This window comes from Macaca mulatta, chromosome 1 (assembly GCF_049350105.2).
Source record: "Macaca mulatta isolate MMU2019108-1 chromosome 1, T2T-MMU8v2.0, whole genome shotgun sequence".
Classification (NCBI taxonomy): Eukaryota; Metazoa; Chordata; class Mammalia; order Primates; family Cercopithecidae; genus Macaca; species Macaca mulatta.
The window spans coordinates 225,289,037-225,307,783 of NC_133406.1; the positions used below are offsets into that span (position 1 = coordinate 225,289,037).

At 59.8% G+C, this 18,747-nt stretch overlaps 3 protein-coding genes across 8 annotated transcripts in view; all 3 read right to left on the reverse strand.

Moving 5' to 3' along the window:
• Positions 1-764: 764 nt before the first annotated feature.
• TMEM82 (transmembrane protein 82) lies at positions 765-9,153 on the reverse strand. Of its 2 annotated transcripts, XM_001083685.5 has the most exons (6): positions 6,090-6,225; positions 5,819-5,891; positions 5,532-5,706; positions 4,159-4,579; positions 1,688-1,875; positions 765-1,202 (listed from the first exon to the last, which is right to left on the reverse strand). In XM_001083685.5, the coding sequence occupies exons 1-6, from the start codon at positions 6,175-6,177 to the stop codon at positions 1,116-1,118; spliced, it is 1,032 nt and encodes a 343-aa protein (XP_001083685.3). In that variant the 5' UTR covers positions 6,178-6,225; the 3' UTR covers positions 765-1,115. The 2 variants fall into 2 exon arrangements, with proteins under 2 accessions (XP_001083685.3, XP_014974943.3); XM_015119457.3 differs by having other exon boundaries at positions 5,819-9,153.
• SLC25A34 (solute carrier family 25 member 34) lies at positions 7,263-12,748 on the reverse strand. Its single transcript, XM_001083788.5, has 5 exons — positions 12,133-12,748; positions 10,655-10,720; positions 10,405-10,557; positions 9,927-10,061; positions 7,263-9,441 (listed from the first exon to the last, which is right to left on the reverse strand). Exons 1-5 carry the CDS (start codon positions 12,550-12,552, stop codon positions 9,259-9,261), a joined length of 957 nt encoding a protein of 318 aa, XP_001083788.4. The 5' UTR covers positions 12,553-12,748; the 3' UTR covers positions 7,263-9,258.
• Positions 12,749-14,313: 1,565 nt separating this feature from the next.
• Positions 14,314-18,747, reverse strand: part of PLEKHM2 (pleckstrin homology and RUN domain containing M2) — a 55,444-nt gene continuing 51,010 nt past the window's right edge. For 4 of the 5 annotated variants that reach the window (XM_077973410.1, XM_077973405.1, XM_028839336.2 and 1 more), the window contains 6 exons: positions 18,356-18,546; positions 17,821-17,886; positions 17,030-17,189; positions 16,567-16,746; positions 16,369-16,485; positions 14,314-15,284 (listed from right to left, as the gene is read on the reverse strand). In XM_077973410.1, coding sequence (XP_077829536.1) covers positions 15,147-15,284; positions 16,369-16,485; positions 16,567-16,746; positions 17,030-17,189; positions 17,821-17,886; positions 18,356-18,546 — 852 coding nt within the window. In that variant the 3' untranslated portion in view covers positions 14,314-15,146. The remainder of the gene's footprint in view (positions 15,285-16,368; positions 16,486-16,566; positions 16,747-17,029; positions 17,190-17,820; positions 17,887-18,355; positions 18,547-18,747) is intronic. The other variant, XR_003725019.2, reaches the window with a different exon arrangement.

Genomic DNA, 18,747 nt, shown 5'->3' on the forward strand with positions numbered 1-18,747 from the left:
GGTAGGCAGAGGAGCTGGTACCCAACCCTTTGGCCTTCCTGAGCTGGGCCCTGAACAGGCTGAGATGGGAAGGATATTCATGGCCTTCAAGAAGTCAGGGTTGGGGCTGGGGACCACAGAGCACCCAGCAGAGGCCTGGTCAGCATTGCGCGTCCTTCAGCTGTTTCCCAGCCTGGGACGGGAGAGGACATGGCTGCTATCCACCCAAGACTGCAGGTGGGTGCCAGACCAAGTGTCCATCCCCGCCGTCCCCCTCACCTCCTCGCCACTCTACCTGGTTCTCTACCCAGAATGGTTTTTCTCAGTCTGCAAGGAGCCATGTCCCCCAGGGGACCCCGCCTAGGCCAGCCTGAGGCACATATCCCAGGACCTGTCAGAAGAGCTGTGTCGCCTCAGAAAAGCCTCTTTCCCTCTCTCTGTGTTTGTGATTATTCTTTGTTGTTGTTTTGTTTCTGAGACAGAGTCTTGCTATGTTGCCCAGGCTAGAGTGCGGTGGCACGATCTCGGCTCACTGCAACCTCCGCCTCCTGGGTTCAAGCAGTTCTCCTGCCTCAGCCTCCTCAGTAGCTAGAATTACAGGCATGAGCCACCATGCTCAGCTAATTTTTGTATTTTTGGTAGAGACAGGGTTTCGCCATCTTGGCCAGGCTGGTCTTGAACCCCTGATCTTAGGTGATCCGCCGGCCTTAGCCTCCTAAAGTATTGGGATTACAGGCACGAGCCACCACGCCCGGCCTCTGTGTGTTCGTGATTCTAAGCACAGGTGGAGAAAGTCATCGTCTTTATTGTTCATGGAGAAGGGAAGGGAGACCAGTAAAGGGGGAGCCCTCCTGAGGATGCACCCCCCGCCCCTGCCCAGGAAGGCAGGTCTGAGGGGCTGCATCATTGCCCACCCTGAGAAAAAGAGGGTTCAACCAGGGGCCCGCAGGTGTCCCCTCTCCAGAGGCTCCCATCGCCAAATCCTGCCTTCCCTTCTCGGGGCTCCTAGGGCCTGCGTTGAGCTCCGGGCAGGGGGCCAGCCCTGCCACTCTGCCTCCAGGCATCGTCCTGGGGTCAAGGCCTCGAAGGTCAGGCTGGTGGGCTTGAGACAGACTCCAGATCCTCCCTGAGGCAGGTCAGGAGGGGGCCGAACTCTGGGACTGGGGTGCCGAGGGCAGGGGCTGGCTTGGTGTTGACACTGGAGGCCTCTGGGATGGAAAGTCCTGAGGAAAGGCATTGAGAATGACACCACCCATTCACCCATCCCCCTGGGGGCCTCGGGCCTCTAGTGACCCGGGCACTTCCTCCCACTTGGGCCTCTAGGTTGCTGCTGGAGAGGGCTGTGGACAGGGTGGGCGGTGCTGGTGACCTGGAGGATAGCCCTGGCCTGGTGACAGAGGGTGGAAGAGGTGATTCCAGCTCCCTCTGCCCCTGACCCCCAATAGAGGTCACCCTGGCTCTGTCTTTGTTTTTGGAGACAGAGTCTCACTCTGTTGTCCGGGCTGGAGTGCAGTGGCACGATCTTGGCTCACTGCAACCTCTGCCTCCTGGGTTCAAGTGATTCTCAGGCCTCAGCCTCCTGAGTATTTGGGATTACAGGTGTGAGCGACCGTGCCCAGCTGGCTCTTCTTAAACTTGAGCCTCTTGAGACACCTGGGCTGTCTGAAGCAGGGATTGTCTGCGGGACACATTGGATGGGGGTGCCCACCTGTATCTGGCAGAGGTCAAGCAGGGTGCGGACGCCCGCCAGACACCAGAGCTCGCCCAGCAGGGAGATGAGGATGCCCAGCAGGTCCAGCCAGCGGCCCACGGTCAGCAGCAGCACGAAGAGGCCGCCCATGCGCACCAGCACCGTCTGCACTTTGCTCTTCAGGCCAGGGTGCTGCCGCTGCTCCTCTGTGGAATGCGGGTGCCTGTCACCGTCCGACCCCACACCCCGTGCTGGGCCTCCCGGCTCCCTGACCCACCCTCCACAGGACAAGCCTTTTGCTCCATGCAGCCCTCCTCCCATCACAACCTCCTGGTCCCCACCCCTGCTCCAAGTATCTGCAGGGCACCAGGCGCTCTGCCTCCAGGACTCACTGCCCAGCCCACAAGCCTCCCACTGGTGCAGGCCAGAACCCCGCAGCCTCGCAGCCTCGCAGTGGCAGGAGTCGGCCTGACTCCTCTCTTTGCTGCACACCCACCTCTAGTCCCTCAGTTAGCCCTGGCAACTCCTTCTGCCAAGCACATTCCCAGCTGAGCACCTCTCATCACCCCCATGGTCCCACCTGGGCTTAACCACCTCCCTCTTTCCAAGAAGTTTCTTTGCCAGACTCCTGGCTTCTGTTCTTTTTTTTTTTTTTGGAGTGGAGTCCAGCGGCACGATCTTGGCTCACTGCAACCTCCGCCTCCCAGGTTCAAGTGATTCTCCTGCCTCAGCCTCCCAAGTAGCTGGGATTACAGGCACACACCACCACACCCAGCTAATTTTTTGCATTTTTAGTAGAGATGGGGTTTTGCCATGTTGGCCAGGCTGGTTTTGAACTCCTGACCTCAAGTGATCCGTCTGCCTCAGCCTCTGAAAGTGTTGTGTTTACAGGCGTGAGCCACCACGCCCAGCCCCGTTCTTTTTGTTTGTTTGTTTTTCGAGACAGAGTCCAGCTATTCGGAGGCTGAGGCAGGAGAGTTGCTTGAACTCAGAGTTGGAGGTTGCAGTGAGCCAAGATCGTGCCACTGCACTCCAGCCTGGGCAACAGAGCAAGACTCCATCCCAAAACAAAACAAAATAGCAACAATGAAAAACCCTGCAGTAGGCTGGGCACAGTGGCTCATGCCTGTAATCCCAACATTTTGGGAGGCTGAGGTAGGTGGATTGCTTGAGCCCAACAGTTCAAGACCTGCCTGGGCAACGTGGCAAGACCCCTTTTTTTTTTTTTTGAGACGGAGTTTCATTCCTGTTGCCCAGGCTGGAGTATAATGGTGCAATGTTGGCTCACTGCAACCTCCACCTCCCTGGTTCAAGCAATTCTGCCTCAGCCTCCCAAGTAGCTGGGATTACAGGCACCTGCCACCACACCTGGCTAATTTTTATATTTTTAGTAGAGACGGAGTTTCACCACGTTGGCCAAGCTGGTCTCGAACTCCTGACCTCAGGTGATCCACCTGCCTCGGCCTCCCAAAGTGCTGGGATTACAGGCGTGAGTCACCACGCCTGGCCAAGACCTTTTCTTTCTTTCCTTTCTCTCTTTCTCTCTTTCTCTCTTTTTTTTTTTTTTTTCTTTCTTTTGAGACAGAATCTCTCTCTGTCACCCAGGCTGGAGTGCAGTGGTTTGATCCTGGCTCACTGCAACCTCCACCTCCTGGGTTCAAGTGATTCTTGTGCCTCAGCCTCCTAGGTAGCTGGATTACAGGCACAGACCACCACACTGGGCTAATTTTGTATTTTTAGTACAGGCAGGGTTTTACCATGTTGGTAGGCTGGTCTTGAACTCCTGACCTCAAGTGATTTGCCCGTCTCAGCCTCCCAAAGTGCAGAGATTATAGGCGTGAGCCACTGTGCCCGGCTGACCCCTTCTCTACAAAAAATAAAATTAGCCTGGTACAGTGGTGTGTGTCTGTAATCCCCACAATTTGGGAGGCCGAGGTGGGAGTTACGCTCTTGTTGCCCAGGCTGGAGCGCAATGGCACAATCTAGGCCACCAAGCAAGACCCTGTCTCAAAAAAACAGAAAAGCAAAACAAAACAAAAACACAAACAAATTTGTACAGCGGCCTCTTGTCAGGCTTCCCCGCCTGGCTGATGAGGGCTCTCCAACGGGCCCCTTCGAACCTGGCCAGCCTCACCCCTTCCCTGTGCCCTTGGGGTGACAGCCACACTGACTCCTGTGGCTTGTTTGGCGCTGCCATGCCCTCTCCCCTCTGGGCATTGACACATGCGGTTCTCTCTGTCCAAGATTCCCTTCCCTGCCTCACTTCTCTTAGGGATCTCCGCTCATCCTTCAAGGCCCAATCTAAAGGCTACCCCCTCAGCGTGCCCACAGCATGCTGCTTCTCTGCGCTGCCCCTGCCACACAGCCTCTGTCCTGACCAGGCTCTCTAGGATGGCAAGAGTGAGGACTGACAGCTGTCGGCCTCCCCGGAGCCTGGCCCAGACAGAGGAATGTGCGTGGATGGAATGGACGGGCCCCGCAGGGCTCACCCTGCATGTAGATGACCAGCAGCGTGTAGCAGATGGTGAGCGGCGTCCAGAACCGCACGGCCTCCGAGGTGGTCAGGAAGTCCTGGTTGATGAGGGCCACAGCTGCCAGGTCACCCACGGCAAAGGCCACAGCCAGGGCGCGACCCAGCAGCTGGGGGAGGCCGTGCGCACCGGCCAGCAGGCCCAGGCACACCCCACAGTAGTGCTGGCTGCTGTGCAGCTCGTAGAGGCGGCAGACGTGGCGGCGGAGGCGCCGGGCACCCAGACCCAGCAGCGTGGCCAGCCCGAGGCTCAGCAGCAGGTTCAGCGTGCGGTGAGGGGCGCCCTCCTGCAGGAAGCTCAGGCCGCAGGTCAGCCCGCAGCCCAGCGAGTACTGGCACAGCAGGTAAAGCTGCAGCCTCTCGGCAGCACCCCGGGAGCCCTGCGGGGAGCGCAGAAGAGGGGCCAAGATGTGGGGGCTGCCTCACTACAGCTGCTGCCGGCCACAGGAGGCCGGAGCCTGAAGGGACCTTGGGGATGGTTCCTGAAGGGGCCACATCGGCGTCAGATGAAGCCCTAGGGGATCATCTCTCTCACCTTAATTTCAATCGTGGTTTTTTTTTTTTTTTTTTGAGACAGTCTTGCTCTGTCACCCAGGCTGGAGTGCAGTAGCTCAATCTCCGCTCACTGAAACCTCCGCCTCCTGAGTTCAAGTGATTCTCCTGCCTCAGCCTCCCAAGTAGCTGGGATTACAGGCATGTGCCCCCGTGCCCAGCTAATCTGTTTGTTTTTGTTTTTGTTTTGATAGGGTTTCTCCATGTTGGCCAGGCTTGTCTTGAAATCCAAACCTCAGGTGATCTGCCCGCCTCAGCCTCCCAAAGTGCTGGGATCACAGGCGTGAGCCACCGCGCCCGGCCTCCAATCACGTCTTAGTACTTGGGGCCCATCTGTTAGCTGAAGGGTGGTGGTTCAGAGACTCAGAGACCTGGGTCCAAAGCCTGACTCTACCTGTTGACCATAAACAAGCCACATACTCTCTGAGCCTTAGTTTCCCCATCTGTGAAATGGGGAATCAGAGCAAACCTTTACTCCTGTGGCTGTGAGGATTCCATAATGCACACAGCGCACTTGGTGCAGGGCCTGGCATTCGGGGAGCCGGATCTACAGGAGCTCTCGCTCTTGTCTTCTTGGGACTGGGACTGTATCCCCTGTGAGTGTTGCCGCTTCAGCAGCCAAACCCGAGGGTGCAACCTGCAGCCTCTGTTCCCAGTCTTACGGAAAATACAGCGAACAGGCTGGGATGCTGGACCTGGGCTCTGCTGCCCACGTTCCGGTGGTGAGTCCGGGCTCTGGGCTGGGGAGTGATCCACCCACTGCCTTCCCAGAGGCCTCACCTTGTCCAGTGACAGCAGCGTGGACACGGCCCGGAGGGAGAACTCGAGCACCACGAGGGCAGCCACCCGGGACCCCACGACCGTCAGAAACAGGGCCAGCCCTGCCAGGTGCACCGTTTCCAGCGAGGCCCACTGGGCCCGAAGCCGCTCCTTTTCAGGCCACCGCTGCGGGTCACTGTGGGGACAGAATGGGTGTGGGCAGGGGTGCAGAACTGCCACCCTCGACCCCTGGTGGGGGTCCCCGTACCCCCAGCCACATTCCCTGTGGGGATGAGGTGGGAACTCACTTGGCACAGCCCACGAAGAAGTAAACTTTCAGGAGGCTGTTCAGGACCAAGACTCCAAGGGCCCCGATCAGGCCTGAGGGGGCAGGAGGGAGGCAGCAAGGCAGCGAGGCAGCATGCAGGGGTGTTAGGAGGGCAGGCTTGGTTGGTAGGGTCAGAGGAGGGGGTGGCCAAGGGTCAGGGGTGGCGGGAGACCAGGTGGGTGGGGTCCACCCTGCACTGCAAAGAGCTGGAAGGGGGCGGGGCCAAGGCAGGAATGGGGTGAGGTGCTCACCTTGCAGGAGGGAGTGGAGGAGGCTAGAACCCCACTCGAGGGAGGGGAGGCCGGGGAGCCAGGAGGGGAGGGATGGCAGGGAGAACATGGCAGCCCCGGAACGGCCAGGTCTGCGCAGGGACAGACCTACGTCACTGGGCAAAGGTGTCAGTGGAGGGAAGGAGAGGCTGGGAGGGGTCAAAGGCCCAGGGGAGGGGAGGGGAGGGGAGGAGAGCCAGGGGTGTTAACTCTTTGAGGCCCAGAAGGGCAAGGTCCCAGCTCCAAGGGACAGGTGTCTCTGGGCTGGTCTGTGGTCTCTGTCCCTGCTAAAAGTCTGGCATCCACTTTACTTGAAATCTTCCTTGAGGGAGGCCAGGCGCAGGGGCTCACACCTGTAATCCCAGCACTTTGGGAGCCTGAGGCAGGTGGATCAGGAGGTCGGGAGTTCGAGACCAGCCTAACCAATATGGTGAACCCATCTCTACTAAAAATACAAAAAATTAGCCGGGCATGGTGGCAGGCACCTGTAATCCCAGCTACTCTGGAGGCTGAGGCAGGAGAATGGCTTGAACCCAGGAGACGGAGGTTGCAGTGAGCCGAGATCACGCCATTGCACTCCAGCCTGGGCAACAGAGCAAGACTCTGTCTCAAAAAAAAGAAAGAAAGAAAAAAATCTTCCTTGAGGGCTTGGACCACCCAATGCCCCTTCGAAGCCCCAGGCTCCATCTGTCTTGCCCAGCCTTAGGTGTGGGTCCTTCCTCTCGCAGCCTGAAGTGTGGGCTCTGCTCCTTCAGCGCAGGGTCTGAGAGTAGGGACTTTATCCCCCCATAGCTAGAGATCAGCGGTGCCCTCTCAGCCTGAGGTCTGGGGCTCTCTTCCCCCACAGCCAGAGGTCAGCTCTGCCTGCTTTTTGTAAGGTCTGGTTCCAGCTTCCCAAAGCCTTCCGTCCGGCTCTGACCGGGTGTGGAATCTCCCGCAGCCCGAGCCCACCTGAGCCTTCTCCTCCCACAGACCGGGGCCGCACTTCTTGATGCTCCTCCCTGGTCCACTAGGTGGCAGGCCTCACCTGGGTCCAGCAGGGCGGGGCTGAACAGGTGGATACGGCTCCCATCCTGCTTTCACAAACAGAAAGGGCAGAGGGAGCAGAAGGTGGGGGTCAGGGATGGGGGAGACTGAGACTGGCCACAGAGGGGGTTCGCTGAAGTAAACAAAATATAAAACTTTATTGGTTTGGAGTGTGCAGTAGCAGGTGTTCCTGGGAACAACCCCTACAGACTTGGGGTGTGGCTGGGAGGGCAGGTGGGGCTGCTTGGCAGCAGTGCTGCCCCTGCCAGGGAGTTGGTGTCCATCTCTGCAGTGCGAAGGTTGGTGCAGCATTGAGAGCACACCCAAGGGGAGTGGTGCTCAGTCTAGAGAAAGGGCCCAGGGTCTGCTGCTGGCCCTGCCACATTGCTTCCCTTTCCCGGGCCTCAGAACCCTCATCTGAACAATGGGCACTCGGAGTTCCTTTCAGGCTTGTCAGGATATGTGCAAATGCCCACAGTGCAGGCTGCTGGGAGGCCTTCCGTGAGAGCCCTTAGATGATGTTGGCTGAGGCCGGGCGTGGTGGCTCACGCCTGTAATCCCAGCACTTTGGGAGGCTGAGGTGAGCAGCAAGGTCAAGAGTTCGAGACCCGCCTGGCCAACACAGTGAAAGCCCATCTCTACTAAAAATACAAAATTAGCTGGGCATGGTGGTGCATGCCTGTAATCCCAGCACCTCAGGAGGCTGAGGCAGGAGAATCACTTGAACCTGGGAGGTAGAGGTTGTGGTGAGCCGAGATTGCACCACTGCATTCCAGCCTGAGCAACAGAGCGAGATTCCATCTCAAAAAAAAAAAAAAAAAAAAAAAGATGATGGTGGCTGAACTACGGCCCCTGCAAATGTGCATGTTGAAGTCCTACCCCCTAGTAGCTCAGGATGTGACTGCATATGGAGATAGGCTCTTGACAGAGATAATTAAGTTAAAATTGGGCCAAATGAGGTGGCTCATGCCTGTAATCCCAGCACTTTGGGAGGCTGAGGCCAGTGGATCACTTGAGGTCAGGAGTTCGAGACCAGTCTGGCCAACATGGTGAAACCCCGTCTCTACTAAAGATAAAAAAATTAGCCGGGTGTGGTGGCAGGCACCTGTAGTCCCAGCTACTCAGGAGGCTGAGGCAGGAGAATTGCTTGAACCTGGGAGGCCAAGGTTTCAGTGAACCGAGATCATGCCACTGTACTCCAGCTTGGGTGACAGAGCGAGACTTCATCTCAAAAAAAAAAAAAAAAAATTAAAGTGGGGTCATGAGGGCGGGCCCTAAGCCAACATGATTTGTGTCCTTATAAGAGGAGGAGATCAGGACCCAGACGCACATCAAGGGACCACCATGTGCAGACACAGGGAGAGGGCGGCATCTGCAAGCCACGGACAGAAGCCTCCGAAGAAACCAACCTGCTGACAGCTTGGTCTCCAGCATCCAGCCTCCAGAACCGTGAGAAAATACATTCCTATTCTGTAAGTTGCCCTGTATGTGGTTCTTTGCTACAGATGCCCCGGCAAATAAGGCAGGTGACGACGCCACAGCCTCCTGGTGCACCCCAGCTCTCACCATGGCACAGCGACCCCTACGAGCAGTCCGGACCCATGGGCCTGTCACAGTCACGCACTTGTCAAGCGCATAGGTCTGGGGTGAGCAGGGCTAAGCTCCAGTCCTGGCTCTGCCACTTCAAAATTGTGTGGCTGTGGTCAAAGCCACATCACCACTCTCAGCCTTGGCTTTCTGATGGTAAAAGAGGTAAAAGTGCCGGCCTCGCGCTGCTGTCTGAGGCCTAAGTGAGCCCATGTGTGTAAGTTACTGGGCCTATGCCGTGTGCATGCCTGCAGCAGTTGCTATAACTGAGTAAGGCTCTGGGATGCGGTGACCCAGTACACCGTACGGAGAAAGAAGAGAACTGTCTGGAAGATAGAATGGGTGGTAACTTGGAGTGGATGCTCTGGCCCTGGATGGGCCAAGGGGCTGGGTGGATCAGAGCTGTCCACACTCTCCCGGGGCCTCTGGCAAGGCCCGGGCCCATGGCCCGCCCTGGGACAGCCAGTTGTGCTGGAGCAGGCCCTCACTTCCGGCCAAGTGCCGAGCCATGTCAGGATGTGGGAGTGAGGGCCGCCGTCTAGGTGCCCTGGTGCTGGGCCCGCCCAGCCAGTTTCCGAAGCTCGTCCCAGAAGAGCATGCTGAGGATAGTATGGGGACCCAGGCGCAGGTAGGCGGGGGCCAGGCCCTTGTAGAGCGCCAGGGGTCCCTCTTGCCGCCAGATCTTCACCATGCAGTCGGTGAGGCCCCCATAGAGTTGGCCCTGGGGAAACACACGGGGTGAGTGTTACTACAGGGGCCGTGAGGCCGTGGCTGGCACCACGTCTCGGCACACGGGTCAGTTTCACCCCCACACACCCTATGGACAGCACGTCTGTATTGGGCACATGTGTGAGGCTGCGGTGCCACGAGAAGGCTGTAGGATCAGGCCTGGATTCCAGTTCTGGCTCCCCCACTTACCAGCTGGGGGAACTCGTGCAAGTCACTTGATCTGTCTGAGCCTCAGTTTCCTCATCAGGAAGATGAATGTGATTTTAAGGATGGGATAAAATCCAGATGTGAAAGTGCTCAGCCTGTGCTTGGGACATGGGAGCTCAGCAAACAAGCCCAGTTAATGTGTTTGCAGGCATGGCCTGTGTGTGCATGTCTCTGGCTGTGCATATGTGAGTGTGTGTGTGTGTGTGTGTGTGTGTGTTGGGGGGGTGCTCCCAGCTCCCCACATCCTCCCCTAGACCCACTCCTGCTCACCCTGCCAGCTCTGTCCACCGGCTGATTGTATAGCCGTGTGCTGACCACATCGAAGGGGGTCATGGCGACAACCACGGCTATGCTGCTAATCATGCCTCCCGCCAGGGCCACCAGCCAGCTGTCCTCCGGGAGCCACTGTGGGGATGGCACAGGTGGGGACCCCTGCATCTGCCCTCTACCCACCCACATGGTGCCCTCCCGGCCTCCTACCACACAGGGGCTAAAAGGGCTGCAGAAATGGGAGCAGATGGGGCCCCTCCAGCCATCCCCCAGCCCTGCCACCCTGAGCTCCTTCTCAGCTTTGGGGTTCACTGCTGACCCCCCACTCCTGCTGGTACCAAGGGTCAGAGTCACAACTCTGAGGGCAGAGGCCCCATCTGTTGCCACCCCCTGGTCTTCCCCGTGTGGAAGGAGGCAGGTGGTCCCCCTCAGTCCCGTGTGTCTCTGTGGGTAGGCACAGGTGTCCCCAGCTCCTCACCTGTTGCTTCTGCACCCAGGCCTTGGCAGAGGTGAAGGTGGCCAGCTGGGCAGCTGAGCCCACCATGACTCGGGGCACAGCCCCACCAACGCCCTGCCACAGCCCCAGCAGCCCTTGCTGCCGCCAGATGGTCTCCAAGGCACCCAGGACAGTCTGTGGGGAGAGGGCACGGGGTCACTGGCCACCCCTGCCCAGGCTGGGAGCATGCCCAATCCGTGCCCCAGGGAGCTCTGAGAGTGGCAGGCCTCACCTGGTGATTGTGCTGGTGTCCCACAGCCATCGCGGCCACTGTCTGGGCTTGCAGCTGTGTTTTGATCTGTAGGAGCAGAGGGGACATGGGGTGTGGGGATGGAGCCTGGGAGAGCCAGGATGAGCTGTGTGTGTTGAGGGCGCCCCCGCCCCTGTGCCCCTGAAACTCAGAGCTCTGTGGTCCCTAGCCTGAGGCTTAGGGGTCATGTGAAATAGGGTTGAGGTGCAGCTCTGGGGTCGGCCTGGGTTTTGCATCTCAGTGTGACTTGGAGCAAGTTACTTAACCTTCTCTGGACTTCAATTCTGTCACGGTTGGAAAGCTGTTCTGAGGATTAAGTGAGACAATGACTCCCCAGCACCAGCCAAGGACAAGGCAAGCCTTTGCTCAAGGGTAGCTTTTTTCTTTTTCTTTCTTTCTCTCTTTTTTTTTTGAGACAGAGTCTTGCTCTGTTGCCCAGGCTGAAGTGCAGTGCCACGATCTCGGCTCACCGCAACCTCTGCCAGCCGGGCTCAAGCGATTCTCCTGCCTCAGCCTCCCCAGTAGCTGGGATTACAGGATGCATCACCCTGCCCAGCTAATTTTTGTGCTTTTTAGTAGAGACGGGGTTTCACCATGTTGACCAGGCTGGTCTCAAACTCCTGACCTCAGGCGATCTGCCCGCCTTGGCCTCCCAAAGTGTTGGGATTACAGGCGTGAGCCACCGCGCCCAGCCAAGGGTAGCTTTTTTCAAAACATTTTTTAAAAATTTTTTATTTGTTTTGGGCGGCCCTGAGGCGTCCCTGCAGAGTGCACGTGAGGAGGAGGCCCTCAAGGGTAGCTTTTATTCTTATCGTGCACGAGGCACAGGAAGAGAAGTAACCAAGCCAGGATTTGAGCCAGCGTATCTGCCACCCTCTGCCCCCTCCCCTGGCTCAGGACCAGTGGGGCAGGGTCCCCAGGAGAGCATGGATCAGAGCAAGGCCCTGGTGTCCTGGGCCAAGGGGCAGATTCCAGGCCTGGGCTAAGATGTTCCAGGGGGCCGGGCGCGGTGGCTCAAGCCTGTAATCCCAGCACTTTGGGAGGCCGAGACGGGCGGATCACAAGGTCAGGAGATCGAGACCATCCTGGCTAACCCGGTGAAACCCCGTCTCTACTAAAAAATACAAAAAACTAGCCGGGCGAGGTGGCGGGCGCCTGTAGTCCCAGCTACTGGGGAGGCTGAGGCAGGAGAATGGTGTGAACCCGGGAGGCGGAGCTTGCAGTGAGCTGAGATCCGGCCACTGCACTCCAGCCTGGGCGACAGAGCGAGACTCCGTCTCAAAAAAAAAAAAAAAAAAAAAAAAAAAAAGATGTTCCAGGGGGCAGCCCCACCCAGGCTGCCCCACCCCACCCAGGCTGTCCCACCCCACCCAGGTCCACTGAGCCCAGCCTTTGGAGGCTGCAGGGTCCCTGCAGGAGCTGGGTCATGGGATGGTGGAGGATGGAAACAAGCCACTCACCAGGTAAGCAGGGCTCCCCACGAAGGCTCCCAGTGCTCCTGCCACGGCTCCTGCAACCACGGTGCCACCTGGTTGCTGCGTGAGGCCAGCCTGGCATGCCAGGCTGTAGCAGTAGAAACGAACGCCGTTCATGAGGCCTTGGTACAGAAGGCCAGCAGCCAGCCCCTTCTGCAGGCCCCACAGCCCGTCTGCTCGGGCCACAGCAGCGACAGAGGCCATGAAGCCCCGGTAGGGCTGTGGGTAGGTGCCCCGGGCCTGCAGCTCCCCCTGCAGCTGCAGCCGCGTCTTCACCACCTCCAGGGGGTTGGTGAAGACACAGGCCAGGCAGCAGGCCGAGGCACCCAGCACCAGGTCCACTGCTGGGGGGACTGTCTCCACAGCCTCCACGCCAGTGGCCTTCTGTGCCCGGGCCAGGTGCATGGCACAGGCCCTGTGGTGGTGGCGTTTAGGCTGTCTGTAACCTCGCAGGGCCACGGGGCTGGGGTTTGCAGGGGCTTGAGGCCATGTCTAGAGGGTAAGAGTCCTGGTCTGACAGGCCTATGGCTGCCTGGAGTCCCTGGTCTATCTCAGCAGTCCACCTGCTCTGCTCAGCTGTTCCAGTGGTCTGCTGGAGCCTGAGACACGCCTCCACCGGCTGTGACCAATCCCAGCTGCTTCTGTGCTCACACCTGCCAGCTGAGGGCGGGCCTGGACCCTGGGATCTGGGGGAAAGGTCACTTGGGACTGGAGGGAGAGCTTGGATAGGGAGAAGGTGCCAACCAGCTCAGGCTCCTCCTCCTGGTCTCCCTCTGGCCCTGGGTAAAGGGCTGGCACCCCTGCCTTGCCTCTGGCTTAGCCTATCCAGCTTTGGCAGAGCCCTGGGCAGGGGGCAAGTGATTGGGAGGTCCCTGGCATGGGGTACATGGCCAACTTCGCCCCTGCCCCACTCTGCCCCTGATGTGCCCCTGGTGACTGACTTCCCCTTTCCAGGACTCAGTCTTCCAGTCTGGCTCCCACCGTCTATAGGCCCATGCTCAGCAGGGTCAGAAGTAGAGAAGGGCTCTGGAGCCCTGGGGGGAGGACTGGAATCCCAGGTGCGGCTCTTATGTGCGACCCTGGGCAAGTCACTTCCTCTCAGAGCTTCACTTTCTCTCCTTTGTAAAATGAAGACACTGACATCCACTCCAGAAGGTTCTGTGGAGGAGTGGCGATGAGAACAGTGTGCCTAGGTCAGTGCCACGCCGAATAAAAGGCACCCGCATTGCCTGCTGGCCCCCACCCCCACTGCCTCCAGCTCCTATGCCCCCCCTCACTGCTCCCAGGACTTCAGGGCGCCTGGGTGAGTAGGAGTTGAGGAGTGACCTCAGCTGGTAAGGACTTGCAGCCAGTCCTGCCCTCCTGCTGGGGGAGCCCCTCCTGGGCTGGGCAGGAGGCTCTGCTGCTCCCTGAAGGAATGGCCAGGCAGCCAGTGGGGCAGGAGGCGGCCCTTGGATGCCCTTTGTGCCTGCTGAGAAGAGAGCGCCACCTGGGCCAGCGGTCAGGTGTGTCTGCTCAGGCTGGGGCCGGCACCAACATGCCCACTTTGGCCTCTGCCCCCAGACAGCTCTCTCCTGCCAGACCACCCTCAATCACCCAAGGCCCAGTCCAAACCAGAGGCAGAGCCACCCAGGCTGGAGTCCCATACCCACCTCCCGGGGTCCACCCCTTCCCTCCCAGGCCCTTGAGGCAGCAGTGCTGAGTGGCTTGAGGGCCTCGGGCTCCCGGCCTGGCAGGCTTGTCACCCTCTGGCCAGCCCCGGAGAGGATGGTGCAGCAAGAGGCAGCAGGAAAGCTTGGATTCTCCTGGCTTTGGGCACTCACTCCCGGGGCTGTGGAGGCAGGAGTGTCCCGCCCCGGGATGGGCTGCAGATGGTGGGTGGTAGTGCAGATGTGCCCTGGGGCTTGAGCTGGTGGCTGCTCCTCCCCTGGCCACTGTAGCAAACGGGAACAGGAGGGAGGGCAAAGGTCAGGCCGAGAAAATCCCAGGGCCTGAGGGCCTGCAGTGAGTCCACCTGGCAACTGTGGCTGATCTGGTTCTGCATATCCTGTGTGTCCCTCGTGTCAGGCACAGGGCAGGATGGAGGAAGGTTTGCGGAATAGGGCCCAAGGGATTTGGAGACCTCCCTTCCCCTACCCTGCTCACAAAGGGCCAGTGACAAGCCTCGGCAATATAACATGTCTATTTTATTTTAAAAAACACAACCCAAACCACCTGAGCCCTTCCCCAGGAGGCTCTGGACGAAACTCTAGGGAAGGGCCTGGCTCCAGCCAAGCAGGGGACAGTCAGAAGATGTCAACATGGATGCCAGGCTGGTGGGCTCTGCCCTTCTCCAAGCACCCCATCCACCCCTTTTGCTCCTTGGTGCTACAGGCACTGCCAGGTTGAAGGGAGAGGCAGGGCAGGACCATGGGCATGCAGAGCCTCCTGGCAGCCAGGGAGGGCTGCCCGCCCCCTGCATCTGGCGAGGCAGGCAGCTGTGTGTGCGGTGATGGAGCTAGGAGGAGGAAGCATGCGCAGACACCCCATGTTCCTGCTTCCCCACGCGGCCAGGAGAGTGTTCAAACACCAACAAGGATGGCTGGGCGCTCAGGGCCCCAGCCCCCAACCCAGGAGAGGAAGAGGGGGCTCCCGCCCTCCTGGTTCTTTTGTTCTTCCTTAGATCGATGCTGTTCTCAGTGCCACTCGGCAGAGATTCTGCAGACTGAGGCAGAGGCCCGGGAGGAGGGCGTGCATCCGCAGAGCCCACAGGGCTCAGACCCTCTGCCCCCGGCGACCTCCGTTCGCTACCTGTCGGGCAGGAGGCCCAGGGGTGCCGGGCACCTGATCTGGATCCCTGGAGTGGAGGGACCCTGTCTTAAGCCACACTCGGTTTTTTCTGCCGCCCGGGGCAGGGGTGGGCTGTAGGCTCCCGACAGTATGACGACAGCCGTGACAGTGTGCCTGTCGGTTGGCGTGCCTTCCTTTCCTGCCCACCAGGGACGCCAACCAGCTCTGCCTCAGCACCAGGGGTCTCGGGAGGCTCGGCCGCGGCAGAGACTGTCGCTCCGCTGCCAGGCGCTGTGGATGAGGCTCAAGGCATCCTCGAATTTCTTCTTGTTGGAGGCTTCCTGGATCGCCGTGTGGGGGAGGTCCACCTGTGTTGAGGGCGTGCAGAGAACAGATGAGGGCTGCAGCAGTCTTCAGGGCTTGTGAGCACCATGCCTGGCTATGCCTTGGCCGCGGCGCCTGTCAGGCCCTCCCATACCTCCCTGGGAACAGCTTCTACGCTGCCAGTTTCTCCTGCTCTTGCCAGGGGCTTGAGCTGAGGATGGGGTGGTACCCGCTGAGCTCCCTCTTTCCTGGGAAGGCCCCAGCCCTCAGTATGGCCCAGCGAGGCAGGCGCTGCACTCTGGCTCTGCAGGGAGGTGGTCTGTCCTGAGCTGTTCTCTGCCTCCGGCTAGTCCAGGCTTCCACGGGGCTAGAGCACAGCACGTGCTCAAAACCCACTTGTGCAGGGCTCTCATGAGCGCCCTCCCACACTGGCGCTAAGCCTGGAGGGTAAGGAAGAGGGTACTGCCAATCTTGTGCCCCCACCATCTGAGCACAGCTGGAGGTCCACCACCATTCGTGCTGTTTGATTAGAACTGAGGTCAGGAATTAAGTTTCTTGGGTTCTATTTTCAGCTTCGGCCTCAGACTCGCTAGGAGTCAGGGTTTTGCCCCTTTGGTTCTAAGTTTTTGTGCCTGTCAGGTGTGTCTGCTCAGTCTGGGGCCGGCACCAACATGCCCACCTTGGCCTCTGCCCCCAGACAGCTCTCTCCTGCCAGTCCACCCTCAATCACCCAAGGCCCAGTCCAAACCAGAGGCAGAGCCACCCAGGCTGGAGTCCCACACCCACCTCCCGGGGCCCACCCCTTCCCTCCCAGGCCCTTGAGGCAGCAGTGCTGAGTGGCTTGAGGGCCTCGGGCTCCCGGCCTGGCAGGCTTGTCACCCTCTGGCCAGCCGAGGAGGGGACGGTGCAGCAAGAGGCAGTAAGGACAGCGAGGACTCTCCTGGGTTTGTTTCAAGAGCAGCAGGCACTCACCCCCCAGGTCTGAGGCAGGAGCACCCTGGTACATGGCTGTGCCCAGGACCCTAGAGGCAGGGCCAGGTCCTGGGAGCAGCTAGGGTTCATCTCCCCAGGGAGTGGCTCCCACTCCACAGGGTCCCTGGCTAATGGGGTTCCTGGGCAGCTGGGTACCTGATAAATGGTTTTCCACCCAGAGTTCAGTGCAGACAGCAATCGGTCCAGTTCAGAAGTGCAACTCAGGTAGATGACCCAGGGCGGAAGGAGCTGCTGGCTGTCCTGGGAGAACTCCTAGGGAGAGCCAGGTCCCCGGTGAGCAGTCAGAGCTTTCCTTCTGCAGGACCTGCATCCCCGCCCCCACCCCCAGCTCACCAAGACACAGTACTCCTTGCCCGGCTCAGTGGAGACAGCGCTGATGTCGCCCAGCTTGGCTGCGCCCAGAGAGCGGAAGAAGCTGGTCTGGCAATCCTCATGGCACGTGAAGAGGCGGTCATCGGTGAGGACCAGGCAGCAGGGGATGCAGGGGCTGGGAGCTACGCCCTGAGGGATGACCTGGCAGTGGGGCAGGGGAGAGGCAGGCTGGGGCCTCCAGGGCTGGTCTGCACCAGAACTCCCCACTCCAGGGGACCCAGCCAGCCCTTCTGCTCTCCCTCCAGGGATCAGGAGTAGAGGTGGGGATGGGAGTGATGCCCTGAGCTCCAGGGTCCATTCCTGGGCTGCCCCCCGGAGGTCTTGGCCCTCAGGTTGCTCTGTGACTCTGGGTTTAGAGATGGGACCCTGGGGGTCTGGGTGGGTGAGGCAGGCCAGGTGAGCGGTGGGGGCAGGCAAAGCTCACCCCTTTGGACACAGCCTGGCAGAGGTGCTGCATCCACTCGGCCATCTCGGCCTCACTCTCGGCACTCAGCTCCAGGCAGGGCCGGTCGGAGAGAATGACCTGGAAGGCGTGGGGCCGATCCGTGGTGTTGGCTCTCCGGCAGCCACCGCACTGCTCCCCCCTGGGCCAGAGGAGGAGGGTGAAACGGGAGCGAGAAGGCAGGGGCAGCATCGAGGGGCAGCCCCCAGGGTTGGTGCAGGGTGTGCGGCACAGGTTCTGCCCCACCATCCTGGGGGCTGGAGGATACCAGAGGGCTCTCCAGGCCCCTCCAGCTCCCAGGAGAAGTCTGGGAGCCCCACCCACCACCTTTCTGTGTAACACCTTTCATCTCCAGAATGCCCAAGGTCTTCTAAATCCCCAAGCATGGCCAGGTGGGGCTGGGAATCAGCTGTCCCTCTGGCCCTCTGAGAATCGACCTCATTCATTCATGCGTGCTTCCTCTTGAGGGCCCGCTGTTCCTTCCGATTACCCGAATGTCCATCTCCCATCAGGCCGGGAGCTTCTGGGGAAGGCCCTGCCTCCCCCATCAGACTGGACCTGTTCTAAGCCAGGAGCTCCTTGCTGCCTCCCTCATCCCCTCCTGTAGGCTCCTTGCAGCATTCAGATTGTGGAAGCCCCAGGCCACCTGTCAGGGCCGCTGGATCGGGTGGGGCTGAGGGCAAGGCTGAACTGCCAAGCGGGGAGGACATCTCGAACAAGGGAGACGGCAGCTCTGGGCCCCAGGACACACCCCCTTCTCCCGGGACACTCACCCCATGTTCACTGAGAGCAGAGGGATGACATCGGTGCGGTCCGGGTACTGGTAGAGGATCCCGTTGCTGCAGGGACACAAAACAGGGCGAGTGAGCCCTGTCCCAGGAACTGGGGCCAGGCAGAGCCCAAGTCCCAGGGTTCCCCTCCCACACACATGCTGTGGCCATGAACCTGAGGCAAAGGAGGCCAGGAGCTGTCATCTACGGAAGGGAGGGTGAAGAAAGCCCTGGGGGCCCAGCAGGGAACGTGGCCACCTCAGCAGACCTGGGACAGAGCTCAAGGTTCATCAGAGGGACCAAGCCTGCGTCCTCCCCTGAGGCACTCAGGGATTCCTGGGCCCCAAAGATGACTGGCTGTACAGAGAAGCTCTAACAGCCTGAGCTAGGTCGACTCCAAGCTCTTATAGGGAAGAGAAGCGTCCTCTTCTCAGGCTGCTCCCTAAGTGACCTGCTGCGGAGAGATCCCCGCTGGGGACCTGACCGCCCAGCCACCCCAGGGCCCAAGCCCCAGGCCTGGAGCTGCCAGGGCTCCCACCTGAGAACCACAAAGCACGTCTTCCAGTGTTCCTTGCCCAGGTAGGAGGTGCCCGCCTTGTAGTGCAGCATGCCTTCTTTGGTGATGGTGCCCTCGGGGGGTGAGCAGTGGCAGGGGGCAGGGCCCAGGGACTCATCTGTGGGGTCCTCCCAGTGCACAAGGCCGTAGAAGCGCACGGTGACAGCAGATGCCTGGGATGGGGAGACAGGGAACAAAGCAAGTAAGGCCGGGGCCAGGCAGGTGGCTGAGCCCGGACTGGGCTCACTGATGGCACCTGGGGTAGCCAAGAGCAAGGGTGTTTTTTTTTGGGGGGACTGAGTCTCGCTCCGTCACCCAGGCTGGAGTGCAGTGGTACAATTTTTTTTTTTTTTTTTTTTTTGAGACGGAGTCTC

Bases quoted from the DNA above. Each gene is read 5' to 3' on its own strand.
- SLC25A34 (XM_001083788.5), bottom strand. From the start codon at position 12,552: ATGCACCTGGCCCGGGCACAGAAGGCCACTGGCGTGGAGGCTGTGGAG. The intron at 10,721-12,132 runs GTGAGTGGCTTG...CTGCTCCTACAG, and splicing joins TGGGGAGCCCTGCTTACCTG to ATCAAAACACAGCTGCAAGC. The intron at 9,442-9,926 runs GTGAGCAGGAGT...GTGTTTCCCCAG, and splicing joins CGGTGGACAGAGCTGGCAGG to GGCCAACTCTATGGGGGCCT.
- TMEM82 (XM_015119457.3), bottom strand. From the start codon at position 6,177: ATGTTCTCCCTGCCATCCCTCCCCTCCTGGCTCCCCGGCCTCCCCTCC. The intron at 4,580-5,531 runs GTGAGGCCTCTG...CGCTCCCCGCAG, and splicing joins CGCTGCTGTCACTGGACAAG to GGCTCCCGGGGTGCTGCCGA. The intron at 1,876-4,158 runs GTGAGCCCTGCG...CGCATTCCACAG, and splicing joins GCTGGTCATCTACATGCAGG to AGGAGCAGCGGCAGCACCCT.